The 19439-nt window shown below is 38.8% G+C and overlaps 1 protein-coding gene and 1 pseudogene across 1 annotated transcript; one reads left to right on the top strand and one right to left on the bottom strand.

Annotated features, from left to right (window-relative positions):
• Positions 1 to 1030: 1030 nt before the first annotated feature.
• On the top strand, positions 1031 to 1131 carry LOC148548522 (small nucleolar RNA R71; annotated as a pseudogene).
• Positions 1132 to 12509: 11378 nt separating this feature from the next.
• LOC148548521 (uncharacterized) lies at positions 12510 to 18660 on the bottom strand. The gene is made up of 4 exons (XM_088495635.1): positions 18526 to 18660; positions 17891 to 18046; positions 17648 to 17770; positions 12510 to 13043 (listed from the first exon to the last, which is right to left on the bottom strand). The coding sequence occupies exons 1-4, from the start codon at positions 18658 to 18660 to the stop codon at positions 12510 to 12512; spliced, it is 948 nt and encodes a 315-aa protein (XP_088351761.1).
• Between the last annotated feature and the right edge of the window lie 779 nt (positions 18661 to 19439).

The raw sequence follows: 19439 nt of genomic DNA, 5'->3' as shown, positions 1-19439 counted from the left end.
GTCTTCAACTGGGACGTGTTCTGGTGGGCTTGGCTCCTCCTGATTTCTCTCTTGCAGTGTGGTTCTGGACCTCAAAGTTATGGCGTTGATGCCACCCTTGGGGTTGGGTAAGGGTTGAGAAGGAATTCCATTGGAGCTTGAAGGCTGATTATTGGAAGCATTCATTGATCCAATCTGTGAGGCAAGAGCTTGTACAGTAGAGGTCAGACCGTTCAAGGTGGAGCTAAGTGTGTTCTCCATTGTCTTTTGTCTTTGCTCAATAGACTGAAGCATTTTGTCATGAGAAGAAGAAGGAAGGTAAGTGATCTGAGGGGCCTACTGTTGGTTGTTCTGAAGTGCTTGGGACTGTCTTTGGTGAGGTGCTCTATAAAGCTGGTTTTGGTTCTACTGTCTGTTGTTGTTATTCCATCTCTAATTTCTATTGTTGTCTCTGCCTCCTCTGTTGTAGTTGTCCCTCCAACCTTGGTTGGAATTATCCCTCCATCCCGGGTTGGAATGGTCTCTCCATCCCTGGTTGGAGTTGTCTTGCCAGCCTTGGTTGTAGTTTTCACCTTGGTTGTAATTGCCGCCTTGTTGATTGTACCCTTGATTTGGGCGGTCATAGAAATTATGAGTAGCTGCCAAAGTGTTATCTTCTTGTTGGAGCTGTGGACACTCGTCAGTGTAATGAGTGTAATCAGCACATATTCCACATACTCTTTGAGGAACTAGCTGTTGACTTTGTTGTGGTGAGGGAGACTGAGGTTGTTGTTGATTCAGTTGTATCTGCTTCAGTAGGTTGGTCATCTCACATATAGCCTGTGTGAAGGCAGTAGTCTCACTGCTAGAAGAAACCTTTGCAACAACCTTGGGATGATTATTCCTGTGCCTGTGATTCCGAGTGGACTCAGCTGGGTCGCTGATCAGTTGCCACGCTTCATCTGCGGTCTTGTACTTTTTCAGGGAACCATTACTTGCACCATCTAGTGTGGTCTTATCCCGAGACTTCATGCCTTGAGTGAAGTAGCTGATCAACACTAACTTGTCAATCATATGATGGGGCATGCGTCCAAAAGATTCTTGAAGCGCTCCCAATACTCAAAGAGTCTCCAATTTGCCTTGAATAATGCAAGAGATCTCTTTTCTCAGTCTATCTGTAACTTCAGCTGGAAAGTATTTTTCCATGAATTCTCTCCTGAGCGTATCCAAGTTAGTAACGGTCGCTTCAGGTTGAGTGTAGTACCACTCCCTCGCCTTTCCCTCAAGAGAAACTGGGAAGGCGGTTAGCAAAATAGAAGTTTCATCTACACCATGACACCTAATAGTAGAACAGGCTGTCTGGAAATTGCTTAGGTGCTTGATAGGCTCCTGAGCAGGTAAGCCATGAAACTTGGGCATCAAGTTGATTAGTGCAGTCTTTAGTTCAAAATCTGCAGGTAGATTTGGGTGACGCACTTGATACGGTTGCAGAGTAAAGTCTTGGGCTCCTACCTCCTGGAGAGTGATCCTCCTGGGTGCCGCCATGTTACCTGCGCCTAAATCAACCGGATTAGTAGAAACGGGGCTTGTTTCTTCCTCAGATGACGCTTCAGATTCATCCTAAGATGAGACTGGTGAATTGATAATAATCACTTCACCACCCTTAGAGGCTAGCCTACGCCGAGCTTGCCTAATACGTGAAAGAGTTCTTTCAATTTCAGGATCAAATGCGGCTAAGCTCGGATCAGGCAGTGAACGCGTCATTCAATGAAAGAAACATACAGCTCATGGTAATAAAATAAAATAAAATACACAAAAATTAAAAATATGTACACTAACTAATAATTTAGCACAGAATTGCAACTCCCCGGCAACGGCACCAAAAATTGATGCGAGGCGGAAGTTAGCCAATTAAGAATTCAATATAGACATAGCGTTGTGAGTATAGTTCTTAACCAGCTAAAATCCGCTCATCAATTTAGAAAGGTTGTCACAAATTTAGAATAAAAATACTGGGAGTATGAATCCCAGGTCGTCTCCCAACGAGTTGACAAAAGGGTGCTATCTTATTAATCAAGAGTTTTCTAAGAAATTTGAGAGTTGAATGACAGAAAATAAATAATTGTTAATTAAAAAGGAATTATATATTCAGAATAAAAAGTCTTAACTGAGGAAATGATTAATTGGAAGTTCCATCCTTGTTGGAATTCTCTCAAGTGTAGTATAAAGAGCTTGTTATTTTCACTTAGTTAACCCTTACTAAATAAAGGAAAGTCAAGTGATTAAGCTAACTCTTATTTGCAAATCCTAGTCCTCTCCCTTGGGAAGGTCTAGCGCTAGTAAATAGAGAATTAGCCAACAACTTCCAATTTAACTAATCACTTGAGCATTCCAACTCAAGTTTCTCCTTTTCATCAACCCCGATGTCAAGTAGGGAATCTACTCCATTGACATGAAAATTAATTGCACAGAATTAAATAGGGAATAAAAGGAAGACATGATAGACAATAACTACAATTTAATTAAAAGTAAAAGCAATCCTTTGCATTAATAAATTCTAAAAATAATCCAATTGTAACTCTAAATAAGAATTAAGAATATGAAAGAGTAAGGGAATAAGAAAACAAACTAGAACAATAACGTCAACGGAGGTAATGACTCTTCAATATCCAAAGCAAAAGCATAAAAGTTAGAATATGTGAATGTAAAAGAAAACCTAGAGGAAGAGTAATTTTTCTCTAGATTCAGATCTAAAAACTAAAACTATGCTAATGAGAATTTGTGTTGAGTCTCTGCTCGTTTCCTGGCTCTAGTCTATGTTTCTGGGCCGGAAACTGGGTCAAAACTTGGCCCAAAATCGCCTCCAGCGTTTTCTGTTATTTCTACAAATCGTGCATGTCACGCGTACGCGTCAGTCACGCGTACGCATCGCTGGTCATCTTCGCGTGTCACGCGTACGCGTCAAGCACGTACACACGTCGTCTAGCAAAACTTCAATCCACGCGTACGCGTCAGGTATGCGCACGCGTCACTGTAAAATCTCCAGATTGCGTGCACACGTGAGTCATGCGTGCGCGTCGATGCTCGCTGGTTGTCTCCTTTATTTCTTTTGCTCTTTTCATTTTTGCAAGCTTCCTCTCCATCCTATAAGTCATTCCTGCCTTACAAAGCCTGAAACACTGAACACACAGATCACGGCATCGAATGGTATAAAGGAGAATTAAAATATACAAATTAAAGGCTTAGGAAGCAAGTTTTCAACCATAGAATAGAACTAGGAAGGAATTGTAAAATCATGCAAATCATATGAATAAGTGGGCAAGGACTTGATAAAAACCACTCAAATGAGCACAAGATAAACCATGAAATAGTGGTTTATCAATGCTCCTTTCCTTTAACCTTGAAACCCTCTGGTTGATCCATATAAATTTCTTTATCTTTGTCACCGTAAAGGAATGTAGTTTTCACATCAAGCTACTCAACCTATAAATTCAAGCTAGCTGCTAATCCAAGCACAACTCGAATAGAGGACATCTTCATAACTGGAGAAAAAATCTCCTCAAAATCAATACCTTTCTTTTTCTCAAAGCCTTTCACAACCAACCGAGTTTTGTACCTTGGCCATGAAACATTTTCATCCACTTTCAATTTGAATACCCATTTAGTTTTGAATGCTCTTTTACCCTTCGACAACATCACCAATTCAAAAGTATAATTCTCATGCAAGGATTGTATTTCTTCTTGCATAGCCTTCAGCCAATCTTCTTTATGCTCATCAGACATAGCTTTTTGGTAGCCCTCTGGCTCCTCAGTCTGAGTGTTCATCACATACTCATGAGGAGAGTATTTCTGAGAGAGATGATGCTCTCTAGTAGATCTTCTCAATTCAGGCTCAACTGGTGGTTTAGGTGGAACTTTAACATATGGTGGAACTTTTGCATCTGGCACCTCAGGTTGAGGTGTAGGTTCATCATGCAAATCATCACCATCATGATCAACTTGTACATCTCCCCCATCAACAGGAAGTCTAGTGGAAAGACTACGTTCATCATCAGCAAAAAATCTAACAATTATTATTGGCTTATCTGTCTTCTCAAGATCTTCAATAGTTTGGTCTTTTAGAAAAATCACATCTCGACTTCTAATTATTTTCTTACTCACCAGATCCCATAATGTAACACCCTAATTAACCTAAGCCTTACCTCATGCCGTAAAGCAAAGGCTAATCGAAGGTTACGACAATTCTAAGGCTTACACATAAATATATATATATATATATATAGAGAGAGAGAGAGAGAAAAAAAATAATAATTCTAGAAGCCCGGTGAAGAATATAGCTTAAAAACAAGATTTTAAAAGCGCAAACGCACTACCGAAGCTACTAACTTAAAGCACAAGATATAAATGTAATATAACAATGGATAATAGTATAATAGCATAGGAATCTAGCCACGACTCGCGAGTTTAAGCCGGCTAGCCATATACAGACCAACAGAAACCAGACAGTTAAAATAGCTTATACAAGTTTTTCTCTTTCAAATACACGCCTCTAGGCGAAGCAAAATACAAAAGTGAGAGATGTATAAACAAAATAAATCAAAAAGACTCCAAAAGTATCCATGATCCTCCGCTTTCTGTCATCATCAGAGCAACTCACTGAGGTGGGTTACGACCTGCATCTGAAAAACAACAACAGAATATGGTATGAGAACCAGAGGTTCTCAGTATGGTAACAGTGCCCAGTGATGTAGGATATAAGAGCCCGGGATGCCAAAGGAAATCCTAAGCTCCATATCCGTCACAAGATTCCAAACTTAAGGCATTCTAAAACAAATAAGCATAATTATATAACCTTAGCACAAATAAAACGGGTAATCTCTCTTAGGGATTTCTATTCTAACCAACACCGCTGTCCCACAGCCTTCACCAACTGATCCTCCATGCGATCCCATCGCCACCGCCTTCCAAACCTCCTCAATCCCAGTAGAAAACACAGATAATGTACAATGCAAGTAAAACACAAGTAGAAGCATATAAGGCAATTAATTCAAATAGCAATTAGGCATGTTATACAAATAGGCAAGCTATTTCAAGTAGTCAAAGCATACAAATAGATAGAAAATGCATATGATGCATGCCTGTCTTACTGGCTGTGATATCACATTATCGGTTCAACTGCCAACCCGACACATCTCCATGGAGATGTCGCCCTTCGGAATCCTCATATGGGAACCGCCAAGATATAGTGCCCGGATCACTGTCCATGTACTGGTGCCTGCATGCTCTACTGATCTGAAGGGATGCGAGTGGGATACTCTTGCCACATACCTCACATCTTAACGCAAGCGGGACGAACCACCGCCCTTACGCCGCCACCGCTACCTCGACAGGCGGGATCCAACCCCGTCCCCGCCAGGCGCTGATTAACCCCGTTTTTAGGGTTTATCATGTGTTGAATTTAAAGTATTTTATGAATTTCTTCTCACATTTATTCAATAAAATAGCATGGTTTTGTGATTCTTCCTTAATTTGTGCTTAAATGTGAAAACATGCTTTTTAGACCTTAAATTGGCTATTTTTGATTCACCTTTGGTTCCACTAGATGCCTTGATATGTTTACTAGTAATTTCAGGTTGAAAAGGCTAGGAATAGATCAAAGGAGTGAAGGAGAAAGCATCCAAAATGGAGAACACATGGAAAAGCCAAAGAATTGGACAAGCTCATGGACGTGCACGTGCAATGTACGCGCACGCTTGGATCGCAAAACTTCAAGGGACGTGCACGCGTGCTGTATGCGTACGCGTCGGTACTGGCATGTGATTTTTTTAATGAAAACATGCCCAGCAAATTCTGAGAAGCTGTGGGACCCAATCTAAACCAACTTTGGAGCCAAAACACTTAAAAGGATCAATGATTGAAGGGGAATGAATCAATGATTCACATCTTGCATCATTAGGAGTCATTAGGATTAGTTTTAGTTAGTTTTAGAGAGAGAAGCTCTCACTTCTCTCTAGGATTAGGATTAGGTTTAGGTCAATAAGCTTGGATCTAAGTTTTAATTCATGCTTTCACCTACCTCTACCTTTCAATTCTTTGTTGTTACATCTTGTTCTTCTATTCTTTTGTTGTAATTTCTTCCATTTTGTTTCTATACTTTGTTGTAGATCTCCTCTTGTTTCTTCTATTTTCTTTCAATTCAATTTGAGGTAATTCATGTCAATAATGCTCCTTTTGATTGTTGTTGTTGATTATTTGCAATAATTGTTGTTAGATTTCATTCTTATTGTCAATTTACTATGCCATCCTTTTATACCTTCTAAGTGTTTGTCAAAATGCTTGAGAGGATGTTAGAGTAGGATTTTACACTCTTGGCTTGGGAAGGTAACTTAGGAATTCTTGAGTTACTAATGTCCAAGCGATTGATAGTTGGTAGCCATTGACTCTAACTCTCATTAATTCAATTAGTGAATGGCTAGGACTTATGGACTTGGATTGATATAGCTCATTTGACTTTCTTCTACTTGTTAGATGATGATTTAATGGGATTGATCCTTGCAATTATCATATTGTGGTTAGTGATAAGGATAGAGATCCTTGACCACTAAACCTTGCCAAGACCTTTTTGTCATTTGATTTCCATTGCCATTTACTTTTCTTGTTTCTTATCCAAAACCCCAAAATATACATATCCATAGCCAATAACAAGAACACTACCCTGCGATTTCTTTGAAAGACGACCCGAGGTTTAAATACTTCGGTTTATAATTTTAGGGGTTTGTACTTATGACAAACAATCTTTTGTATGAAAAGGACTATTTGTTGGTTTAGAAACTATACATGCAACAAGATTTCATTTGTAAAATTCTAAACCGTCAAAAATGCATTCATCAGGTGCATAGCGTATCAACAAATCTCAGTATAAAATAATAGTTCAGTGATTTTCAGAAAATATTTTTCAGTATACATGGATCCATCATCTCATTCAGAGTCCTCAACTCATCTCAACCACCATAAATTCACATCTCAATTTCCAAACATCTACAATTCATCATTTCTCATCTCATATATCAATCATCCTTCACATGATATCAAACCATCTCCAACACGCTGGAAACCTAGGCCTCCGTTCTCTAAGTTTTCCAAATAATATCATTTAAAATCCCTAAATTCTTTCCCAATGTTTTAAATGTCTAAAACTAGGCCCAATAGTCCTAAAATGGTGTTAGTGAAGCTTACAACCTTGTTGGGAAGGTAGAATAGTTGAAACAAAGTAAAATTTGAGAAACAGGATGTGTGCGTCCGCATAGGGGTGTGCGTGCGCACGTTCCGGAGAGTTTTAAAACGTGAGCGTACGCACAGGGGTGTGCGTACGCATAGGTGTCAAGATTTACAAAGTCTGTTCACTCGCACAACCTGTGCCAGCGCCCCCAACAGACTGGCCTTCCCAACGTGTGCGTGCGCACAGGTTGCATTTTCTCCTTGGTATGTGGGCGCATAAGCTGTGCTAGCGCCGTAAGCAGACTGCTTGTCTCTACGTGTGTGTATGCACATATTGAAATTTTTACAGAGGTGTGTGTCCGCACACGACTGTGCGTGCACACATACCAGAAAATACAAAATTCTGCAACTCTGTAGAATTTCAGATTTTCAACACCAACTTTGAATGATCATAACTTCCTCTACAAAATTCCAAATCTTTCAAACTTTATATTGTTTCGAAGAGTTTTCAATAAACTTTAATTCTAAACCAATTTCAGCCAAATTTGAAAATCGAGGCAAAAGTTATGATCAGACAAATTTCACCAAAATTTCTTTTTTACCAAAAACCACAAGTGCCCAAATTTTCCAAATTCTCATGCCACATCCAACTAAACCAATTCCAAACTTCCCTTTACAGCACAAACTACCCTCTTGGGTCACAATTCACCATTTGTACAATCTTTCCATCCCATTTCACTATTCTCAATCATCAACATCAATTATATATATATAACATTAAATTAATCCTCCATCAACACAATCATCAATCATCATTCCACCACTATAAATTCTCATTATCCATCTCATTCATGCTTTATATCAATATCCAAAAATATATATATTCATTCAAATTCATCAAACATCATACCCCCATATTATTACTTATCAACATTAACAAATTCAATTCATCATACATCATCAACCAACTATCATCAACAACCACATCAAATCAAACCTATCCTATGGGTCACTAGCCTAAGTGTCCATAAATATTATATACTACATAGAGAAAACCGAAATCATACCTTGGCCAATTTTCAATATGCGCTAAAATCACCAAATTGACCTCGACCAAGCTTCCACAAGTTCTCAAACTCAATTAAGCCATTAATTAATCTCCAATAAGCATCAACCATCAATATTCCAAGCTATACACATTAATGTGCAATAAATTAGTACCTAGGGTTCTTAATTATTCAATTTCACAAGGGATAAGGGTGAGCTTACCTTACCCACAGTTGGTTAAGACAAACCCCACTAAGTACCCGGTGCTAGATTGTACCTAATTAATCAAAATCACAAGAACCACTCATTCACCATAGCCAAAAACCAAATCTGTTATAGAATGAAGAACTGGACAAGAAATTGGAAGTTCCTTACCACGTTGTTCGAATGAAATCGAAGAGCTCGACGAGAGTTTTGTGTGGCAACTGACGGCACACGAATCGGAGCTCTGGAGAGTGAGATATGGCTCCAAGAAGAAGATGATGAATAGTGAACTTTTGGAACCCTATCTCTCTTCTTTCTTTTCACGTTGCTGCTGGTGGTGTGGTGTTAAAGTGGCTGAAATAGCCCCTTAGTGGACTTATATAGTGTTGGACTTGGGTCCGGTCCAACTCGTTAGGGTTTTTATCCCGTTTGGCCCAACTTCAGGCCAAACCTTTAAAATTAACGCCCGGTTTTTTACTTTTAATATTTTTTAAAGGTTTTTGACTATTTTAAATTTTTCTCGCACAGTACCGGGCAAACTTGAACTGGTTCAACCGGTTCAACTGCCGATTTGCGGTTTTTCACGGTTTTTCGCAGAAAATACATTTTCTGACTCAGAAAAATCTACTGAGTCCAAAAATCATATTTAAATCCTCTGATTCTCATTCTAACTTTTTGGTTTCTATTTTGGGGCAATTAATTATCTAATTAGGCGGTTAATTAAGCACGGATCTTATACTCTCCCCACCAAATAAGAAATTTTTCCCTCAAAATTTGGTTTACTTATCATCTTCATTAAATGTTCCCTTAGATGTCTCCTCAACTTAAACCTACCTCTTACCATTCATCGTTTCATTCCTCCACGGCAGCCCAATTTCCTACCTACATCTTTTATTCTTATTTATAGCTCCATATTCTAACTGAATTCAAGCCTATATTGTAATTGTCCTTCTCACTCCTAGCTCCATTCAATCAACTTCAATACAACACTAGCACTTCAATTCGATGCTCTCCAAATCTATACTTGGAATAAATCAGTTCCTGTTTCAATCTAAGCCCAAAGTCATCATGATCAAATATCGCAATCCTTACCTTTCAAACATGACAATTGCACTCACGTGCCATCCACTATCCAAATAAGTCATTTACCCTTATGTTCACAACCTATCCTAATTTTTTTTAACCTTACAACTGCAATCAACTTAGTTCGTAGAAACCTTTACTTACATTAACCGACTAAACTCTACAAGTATTCAAGCCTAGACACGCTTAGTCATCGTCCTACGACCTCTACTCACAACTATCATGTGCTATTGTATTTCGCAAGCTTCTGCTATGCCACTCTGATTTTTAGCCACTAAATAACTAACTAATCCAAATGCTCAATCAAGCCATACACCCATCACCGGATTACAAAACCTAGGCTTACTTCTGAACTCCCTCAACTTGACCCTAATAGTGTTTACGCTTATCCTAAGACTAATTTTATAACTTAGTGCTTTATAAGGTTTCTATGCCTAGTTATAGTCTTAAATAATTTTCTATAGCCCCAATTACAATATCCATCAATTCCAACCATTCAACACTTTCAAAACCTAGTAACAGTTCTCATACTAGCCACAGTTTTAATACCACCCACTCAACCACACTCAATCATTTCAACACCTAAAATATTCTATCCTCCATTTTTCTTACTCATTTGACAAAATCCTAAGGTCCTCAATACCACCACACCCTATGTCCAATTCATCTACAATTGCACCAATGTATACAATTCAACCTCCCTTAGACATCCTAAACAACTAATAAACTCCTACTTATCATACTAAAGTCAAATATTATACTCATCCAAAAATTCAAGCCTAAATTTATTCTTACTTATTTTCTTCTCTTGTAATTACCTCAGCACTCAATAATTCACCATGTGCCAAACGTCATATTAGCTATCTTATGATCTACACGTGAGAACCAAAATCAAATGTGATTATCCCTAGGTAGTAGCTTAACTCCCAATTGTAGTCCTTGAGTAATTTCCTCTATCTTCATGGAGGTAGTTCTCCTTGCTCTACATCTTTAACACAAGTATAAACGCAGCAGGCTCCAGATTGTAGGTCAGAGATTCCACTTCGTATGGCCTCAACCATTGCGACGCACCAACCATTACCTCCTAATGATACATCGATAGGCACTCCGAGACTTTCAATGAGGCGTTATTGTAGATCCTAACTGGTCCCTAAGGTTCACATAACACAAGTACCGGTGATGTAGCTAATCGTTCTTTCAAGCTCTTGAAGAATTACAATTCGGCATTGGAGTTAATGAAGCATCCTTATGTATCAAATTAGTCATAGATAATGCCATTCGTAAAAGTAAGGCTTCACAACTCCTCGTAAGATCGGACGCTCACCGGTTTCATCCTTCGTGTTTAGAAGTTGCGTCCTACTGAACTAACTTATCGATGGTTGCGTCTAAGGATGGCATGTGATGCCGAATTAAGCCCAAGTTATTTGAAGGGATACCGAGCTCAAGAGAAAGCAAATAACTTTGAATGGTATCCATAAGAAATTGAAAAGGTACATTATGTTGTGTTTAGACAATGTTGTAGAGAATAAGAAAATGCACCAGAAGGAAAAATTAGAGTTCATCCTAAGAAAAGGATTCCAAAGTAAGAATCTTTGAAGAAAATAATATGACACATTCAATCAAAATGTGCCCCTACTGATTTTATCACTAGTCCGTGAATAAAGATGGTTTTAGGCTCATGCCAAGGGGTACGAGTTTCGGGAAAAGATACATGTGAGCAATGAATAGGATTTGGAAATGTTCAGACTAATAATCAACAAGGACCGCAAAATAAGGTACTTCAACTCGGGTTACAAAAGAAAGATAGATCGAGTCACAAGCATTTGTTGGTAATCTCTCTCGTATTAAGCCTCCCATTATTATCCTCCTTCATTCCAGCTCCTTGCAATTGATTCATCAAGTCATCTATCCTTGGTAGCAGATACTTGTTCTTCACAGTCACTTTGTTCAACTGTCAGTAATCCTTGCAGAGTCGCATTCGCCACCTAACGTATATAACCCTTAGCTACCATCTTTCTTTCCCTGAAGTGTTCTTGCTACTTAATATCGCCAATCCTAACTCAAGTTGTTACAGCATTTCACCTTTCATAATTCTACCGTGTCAACGCTTCCTCCCGCCTTCCGCGGTGCCACTCTAATTAGTTGTCACTTAAGAACCCAAATTGCTTGGCTGCGCCCACCGGACTTATCTTTTCCCATTAGTTCTTCCGACGCTAAGTTTGGCCAGCCTTTAATGGCAACGTCCCATAAAATAAAACTAAGCTAAACTCTGGTCCTAAGCCTGACACTTAATCTAATCTTCCTAGTTCCAAATCCTTGTCTCCATCATAAGCTAATAAGAAAAGTCAAGTTACAGTCCCCCACAACATGATTAAAACTAGGTCATCAATTTTATCGTTACCTTAAGTTGGAGATCCTTAACCCCGTCACTGGGGCCGGTCTGCACCTTGGTCCTTTTTGTAAGGACATCGCTTAGAGATATGCCCTGACAATCCGCAGTAGTAACATCCACTGAACCCAGCCATGCACAACATTTTCGGATGGTATCTTCTACATCTCTGGCACCTTAACTCTTCTTGTTGAGCCCACGCCTGCTTACCTGCTCCTCTTTCCTTGTGGTACTTTTCATGGTTAGTCTTTTTGATGTGCCCTTGACCTTAGAGTCACTGAGGGACACGTCTACCCATCTTGAAATTCTGGCCTCTTGATGGAACATACTTCTCACGAACTTTACCACTGGTACCGCCATGAACATCTCTCCCCAAAGTCGCCTCCTTGGCATAATCTTCAACAATCGTTGCCTTGTCCACCAGTTCAGAGAATCTCCTAATCTCCAATGGGGCCACAACACACATGATATCTTTTCTCAGCCCTACTTCGTATTTGACACACTTCCATCCCTCATAGGACTCAAGAGTACCCTGACTTATTCTCGAAGACCTACAGAGTTCCTCGAACTTGCTGGTGTACTCAGCTATAGTCATAGACCCTTGCTTCAACTACAAGAGCTCCAACTCTTTGGCCTCCCTTAAGGATTCATGCAAGTACTTTTTGTAGAAAGCTTCCTGGAATAATGCCCGTGTAATGTCCACCTCCTGTAGGTGTAGCAGTCGACGCTCTCCTTGCCACCATTGTTGAGCTTCTCCCATTAGTTGATATGCCGCATATTCCACAAACTGATTACTCGGGACTTGTTGAGTCTGTAATGCACCCTCCACCGCTTTAAACCAGTTGTCTGCTTCAGCAGGATTTATCGATCCATTGAAAACCGGCGGGTCTGCTTTCAAAAAAGTGGATAGAGTTCTCAGAACACTAACTAAGTTGTCCTCAGCACCTTCTTCATTTTCGCCTCCGACTGATTGCCTTGTCTGTCGCAAAGCATGAGTAGCCATAGCAGTGCCCGCTTGAATCGTGTTAGCTAAGTTAGTCATCCCCACCATAAGTTCAGCGTGATTATCCATCGACGGGTTACTCTCATAATCTCTCCGTATAGGTGACCGACCTTGTCCACGAGTAGCCATTAGGGTTCCTGTCTACACCAAACAGTCGATATCAAGATGATCAGTCTCAATATCAAAAGTCTAGTACTTCAATTATCCTAAACAGGCACTCACAAACAAGCATGCTATGAAATATCGAGTAGATAACCTAATAGCATTAAACAAAAAGACACACAGAGTATGCAATGAAGCACAATTGGTCCATCCCTCAGGCTGACGAGGACAAACCGCTCTGATACCACTAAATGTAACATCCTAATTAACCTAAGCCTTACCTCATGTTGTAAAGCAAAGGCTAATCAAAAGTTACGACAATTCTAAGGCTTACACATAAATATATATACATATATAGAAAGAAATAATAATTCTAGAAGCCCGATGAAGAATATAGCTCAAAAATAGGATTTTAAAAGCGCAAATGCACTACCGAAGCTACTAACTTAAAGCACAAGATATAGATGTAATATAACAATAGATAACAGTATAATAGCATAGGAATCTAGCCATGGCTCGTGGAGTTTAAGCCGGCTAGCCATATACAGACCAACAGAAACCAGACAGTTAAAACAGCTTATACAAGTTTTTTTCTCTCAAATACATGCTTCTAGGCAAAGTAAAATACAAAAGTGAGAGATGTATAAATAAAATAAATCAAAAAGACTCCAAAAATATCCATGATCCTCCATTTTCTGTCATCATCAGAGTAACTCACCGAGGTGGGTTGCGACCTGCATCTGAAAAACAACAACAGAATATGGTATAAGAACCAGAGGTTCTCAGTATGGTAACAGTGCCCAGTGATGTAGGATATAAGAGCCCGGGATGCCAAAGGGAATCCTAAGCTCCATATCCATCACAAGATTCCAAACTTAAGGCATTCTAAAACAAATAAGCATAATTATATAACCTTAGCACAAATAAAACGGGTAATCTCTCTTAGGGGATTTCTATTCTAACCAACACCGCTGTCCCACAGCCTTCACCAACTGATCCTCCATGCGATCCCATCGCCACCGCCTTCCAAACCTCCTCAATCCCAGTAGAAAACACAGATAATGTACAATGCAAGTAAAACACAAGTAGAAGCATATAAGGCAATTAATTCAAATAGCAATTAGGCATGTTATACAAATAGGCAAGCTATTTCAAGTAGTCAAAGCATACAAATAGATAGAAAATGCATATGATGCATGCCTGTCTTACTGGCTGTGATATCACATTATCGGTTCAACTGCCAACCCGACACATCTCCATGGAGATGTCGCCCTTCGGAATCCTCATATGGGAACCCTCGAGATATAGTGCTCGGATCACTGTCCAGGTACCGGCGCCTGCACGCTCTATTGATCCGAAGGGATGCAAGCGGGATACTCTTGCCACAGACCTCACATCTCAATGCAAGCAGGATGAACCACCACCCTTACGCCGCCGCCGCTACCTCGACAGGCGGGATCCAACCCCGTCCCTGCCAAGCGCATAGTGTATCGACAAATCTCAGTATAAAACAATAGTTCAGTGATTTTCAGAAAATATTTTTCAGTATACATGGATCCATCATCTCATTCAGGGTCCTTGACTCATCTCAACCATCGTCAATTCACATCTCAATTTCCAAACATCTACAATTCATCATTTCTCATCTGATATATCAATCATCCTTCACATGACATCAGACCATCTCCAACACGCTAGAAACCTAGGCCTCCGTTCTCTAAGTTTTCCAAATAATATCATCTAAAATCCCAAAATTCTTTCCCAATGTTTTAAATGTCTAAAACTAGGCTCAAGAGTCCTAAAATGGTGTTAGTGAAGCTTACAACCTTGTTGGGAAGGTAGAATAGTTGAAACAAAGTAAAATTTAAGAAACAGGACATGTGCGTCCGCACAGGGGTGTGCGTGCGCATGTTCCAGAGAGTTTTAAAACGTGTTCGTATGCACAGGGGTGTGCGTACGCATAGGTGTCAAGATTTACAAAGTCTGTTCACTCGCACAACCTGTGCCAGCGCCCCCAACAGACTGGCCTTCCCAACGTGTGCGTGCGCACAGGTCTGTGCGTACGCACATGTTGCATTTTCTCCTTGGTGTGTGCGCGCATAAGCTGTGCTAGCGCTGTAAGCAGACTGCCTGCCTCTGCGTGTGTGTGCGCACAAGTCTGTGCGTGTGCACAGATTGAAATTTTCGCAGAGGTGTGCGTTTGCACATGCCAGAAAACACAAAATTCTGCAACTCTGCAGAATTTCAGATTTTCAACACCAAATTTGAATGATCACAACTTCCTCTACAAAATTCCAAATCTTTCAAACTTTATATCATTTCGAAGAGTTTTCAATAAACTTTAATTCTAAACCAATTTCAGCCAAATTTGAAAACTGAGGCAAAAGTTATTATCAGACATAGTTCACCAAAATTTCCTTTTTACCAAAAACCACAAGTGCCCAAATTTTCCAAATTCTCATGCCACATCCAACTAAACCAATTCCAAACTTCCCTTTATAGCACAAACTACCCTCTTGGGTCACAATTCACCATTTGTACAATCTTTCCATCCCATTTCACTATTCTCAATCATCAACATCAATTATATATATATAACATTAAATTAATCCTCCATCAACACAATCATCAATCATCATTCTACCACTATAAATTCTCATTATCCATCTCATTCATGCTTTATATCAATAGCCAACAATATATATATTCATTCAAATTCATCAAACATCATACCCCCACATTATTACTTATCAACATTAACAAATTCAATTCATCATACATCATCAACCAACTATCATCAACAACCACATCAAATCAAACCTATCCTATGGGTCACTAGCCTAAGTGTCCATAAATATTATATACTACATAGAGAAAATCAAAACCGTACCTTGGCCGATTCTTAATATGCGCTAAAATCACCAAATTGACCTCGACCAAGCTTCCACAAGTTCTCAAACTCAATCAAGCCATCAATTAATCTTCAATAAGCATCAACCATCAATATTCCAAGCTGTACACATTAATGTGCAATAAATTAGTACCTAGGGTTCTTAATTATTCAATTTTACATGGAATAAGGGTGAGCTTATCTTACCCACAGTTGATTAAGACAAACCCCACTAAGTACCCGGTGCTAGATTGTACCTAATTAATCAAAATCACAAGAACCACTCATTCACCATAGCCAAAAACCAAATCTGTTATAGAATGAAGAACTGGGCAAAAAATTGGAAGATCCTTACCACTTTGTTCAAATGAAATCGAAGAGCTCGATGAGAGCTTCGCGTGGCAACTGATGGCACACGAATCGGAGTTCTGGAGAGTGAAATATGGCTCCAAGAAGAAGATGATGAATAGTGAACTTTTGGAACCCTACATCTCTTCTTTCTTTTCACGTTGCTGCTGGTGGTGTGGTGTTAAAGTGGCTTAATTGGCCACTTAATGGACTTATATAGTGTTAGACTTGGGCTCAACTTGGACTCGGTCTAACCCGTTAGCGTTTTTAACCCGTTTGGCCCAACTTCGGCCCAAACCTTTAAAATTAACACCCGGTTTTCGACTTCTAATATTTTTCTAAGGTTTTTGACTATTTTAAATTTTTCTCGCACAGTACCGGGCAAACTTGAACCGGTTCAACCGGTTCAACTGTCGGTTCACGATTTTTCACGGTTTTTCGTAAAAAATACATTTTCTGACTCAGAAAAATCTACTGAGTCCAAAAATCATATTTAAATCCTCTGATTCTCGTTCTAACTTTCTGGTTTCTATTTTGGGGCAATTAATTATCTAATTAGGTGGTTAATTAAGCGCGGCTCTTACACATAATCTGTAACCAAAGTCTTCGTGATCATAACCCATGAAGATACACTGCTTTGACTTTCCATCAAGTTTGGACCTTTCATCTCTTGGAATATGAACAAAATCCTACAAATGAACACTCGCAAGTGACTATAGGAGATATCTTTCCCTTTCCAAATTTTCTTTGGAACATCACTATTTAGTGGAATGGAAGGAGAAAGATTAATCAAATCTATCGTAGTCCTTATTGCTTCACCCTAAAAGGATTTAGGAAACTTTGCATGAGAGAGCATATACCTAACTCTATCATTGATAGTGCGATTTATTCTCTCTGCAACTCTATTATGTTGAAGAGTCTTAGGAACCGTCTTCTCAAGTTTGATCCCATGTCTTTTACAATACTCATCAAATAGACCCCTATATTCACCACCATTATCTACTCAGACGCATTTCAATTTCCTTCCTGTTTCTCTTTCAACACTTGCATGAAAGTGTTTGAAGATATCGAGTACCTGGTCTTTAGATTTCAAAACAAAAGTCCACACTTTTCAAGAATAATCATCAATAAAAGTAGCAAAGTATGATGCACCACCTAGTGTCTTAGCATCCATAGTGCAAACATCAGTGTGAACTAAATCTAGAACATGTGATCTCCTATGAGGTCCAGAACTATGAAATGATACCCTAGCATATTTTTCAATAAAACAATGAGTACAAGTATTTAAAATTGTACCATTCACTGGAAGTGAGTATTTCTTGGCTAAGACACTTAGTCCTTTCTCACTCAAGTGACCAAGACACATATGCCACAAATTAGAAGAGGAATCATCAGCTACATTCACCTCTTCTTTGCACAACTTTGCTTGCAACTGGTAGAGAGTAGTGAGACTATTGTCTTCTTTAGCCACAATGAGAGCCCCTTTGGTAATCTTGCATTTTTCACTACCAAAAGAAGTGCAATACCCCTATTGATCCAATGCCTTCACTGAAATAAAATTGAACCACATATTTGGCGCATGCCTAACATTCTTCAACTGCAACTTGCATCCTTTGTTGGTTTCAAGTCACATATCACCCATACCAACGATATCACACACTCCTTTATCTCCCAATTTGATCTTGTCAAAATTTTCAGCAGTATAAGAAGTGAAAAATTCACGCCTCGGAGTGACATGACATGAGCCACTAGAGTTCATAATCCAAGTGGAATCATCACATACAAGATTCACATAATTTTCATCCTATGTGATAAGACCATCTTCATAAACAATATAGCAGTAGTTCCTTTATCACTATCTTTACTTTTATCTTTATTTTTTCTCCTTGATTGTTTTCTTTTCAAGAACCTACAATACCTCTTGATATGCCCCAACTTGCTATAATGGTGACAAATGAACTCCTTTCTTGGCTTGTACTTTCCTCTTGACTTGCTTTGACTCTCCAACCTGTCAAAACTGTGAGGTTTTCTACTTTGACTTCTCTTCCGTGACTTTGAAACAAGTGCTTTTGACTGGGAGGGGACATTAATTAAACCTTGCTCCTTCTTCTGAATTCTTCATTCAACATGCTCTCTTTAACCATTGCTAACGTCAACTTTTTTTTAGAGCTAATTTAGTCAAGTGACAACTAGAACTTTCCAACTATTAGGCAAAGAACTCAGCAACAACAAGGCTTACAACTCATCATTTAAAGTGATTTCATTATTTGTCAGTTGGTTCACGGTCTCCTGGAATATGCTCAAGTGCTCCGGCATTGATTTACCTTCAATATATTTCATATTGACTAGCTTCCAAATCAAGAATGCTTTGTTTTTCACATTCTTCCTCTCATATAACTCCTTCAATTTCTTCCACATCTTCTCGGCATTAGTTTCGGTGTCAACATGTGGATACACACTAAGATTAAGCCATTACCTAATCAAAGCAACTGCCTTCGATCAAATTTTTCAATTCAACATCGGATTTAGTACCTTTGGATTTTTCCCCCTCCACAGGATCATACAAGTCCTTTCTATATAACATATCATTCATGAGGGTCTTTCAAATCGAGTAATTTTTGGAATTCAATTTGACCATATTTAGCCCATGAGTATTTTTCTCCATTTAATCAACACAGAGATAAACAACCTGGCTCTAATACCATTTTGTTGGGAAAACTGAGGTTTAATAAGAACCTGTCTAATAGCGAAAGTACCAAAAATAATTTTTTCATAACCTGTGCAATTGAATAGGCAACTCCAAAGATACTCCAAGCAACAAATATAATGACAGAAATTAAATAATCAAATACCAGAATTATATCGTGGAAAAACCCCAAAAAAAAGAGGGAACAAAAAAATTCATGGGACAATCAACAAAATACATCATCAAAATTGATGGAACCAACATAAACCCTACACAAAAGTGAGTATCTCAAATCAGACAAAAGAGAAGGCAATACAAATAACAAGTTATATCCTAATATTCATCTCTACATCAGGAACAACATACTAAAATTTCATAAGAAATAAAGTAAATTTATCAATTCAATCGGATCAAAATAGCATGCCTTTTTTTTCCAATTTTTCTTCTTCTTTTCGTCAATTTTACCTCTCTGTTTCCTTTTTTTTTCAAAGTTAATACTCACTCTTTCTCT

The sequence above is a fragment of the Arachis ipaensis genome, chromosome B8 (genome assembly GCF_059453495.1).
Source record: "Arachis ipaensis isolate K30076 ecotype BB chromosome B8, ASM5945349v1, whole genome shotgun sequence".
Classification (NCBI taxonomy): Eukaryota; Viridiplantae; Streptophyta; class Magnoliopsida; order Fabales; family Fabaceae; genus Arachis; species Arachis ipaensis.
Note: the sequence above shows the minus strand (reverse complement) of the source record. Positions and strands in the feature narration are given on the sequence as shown.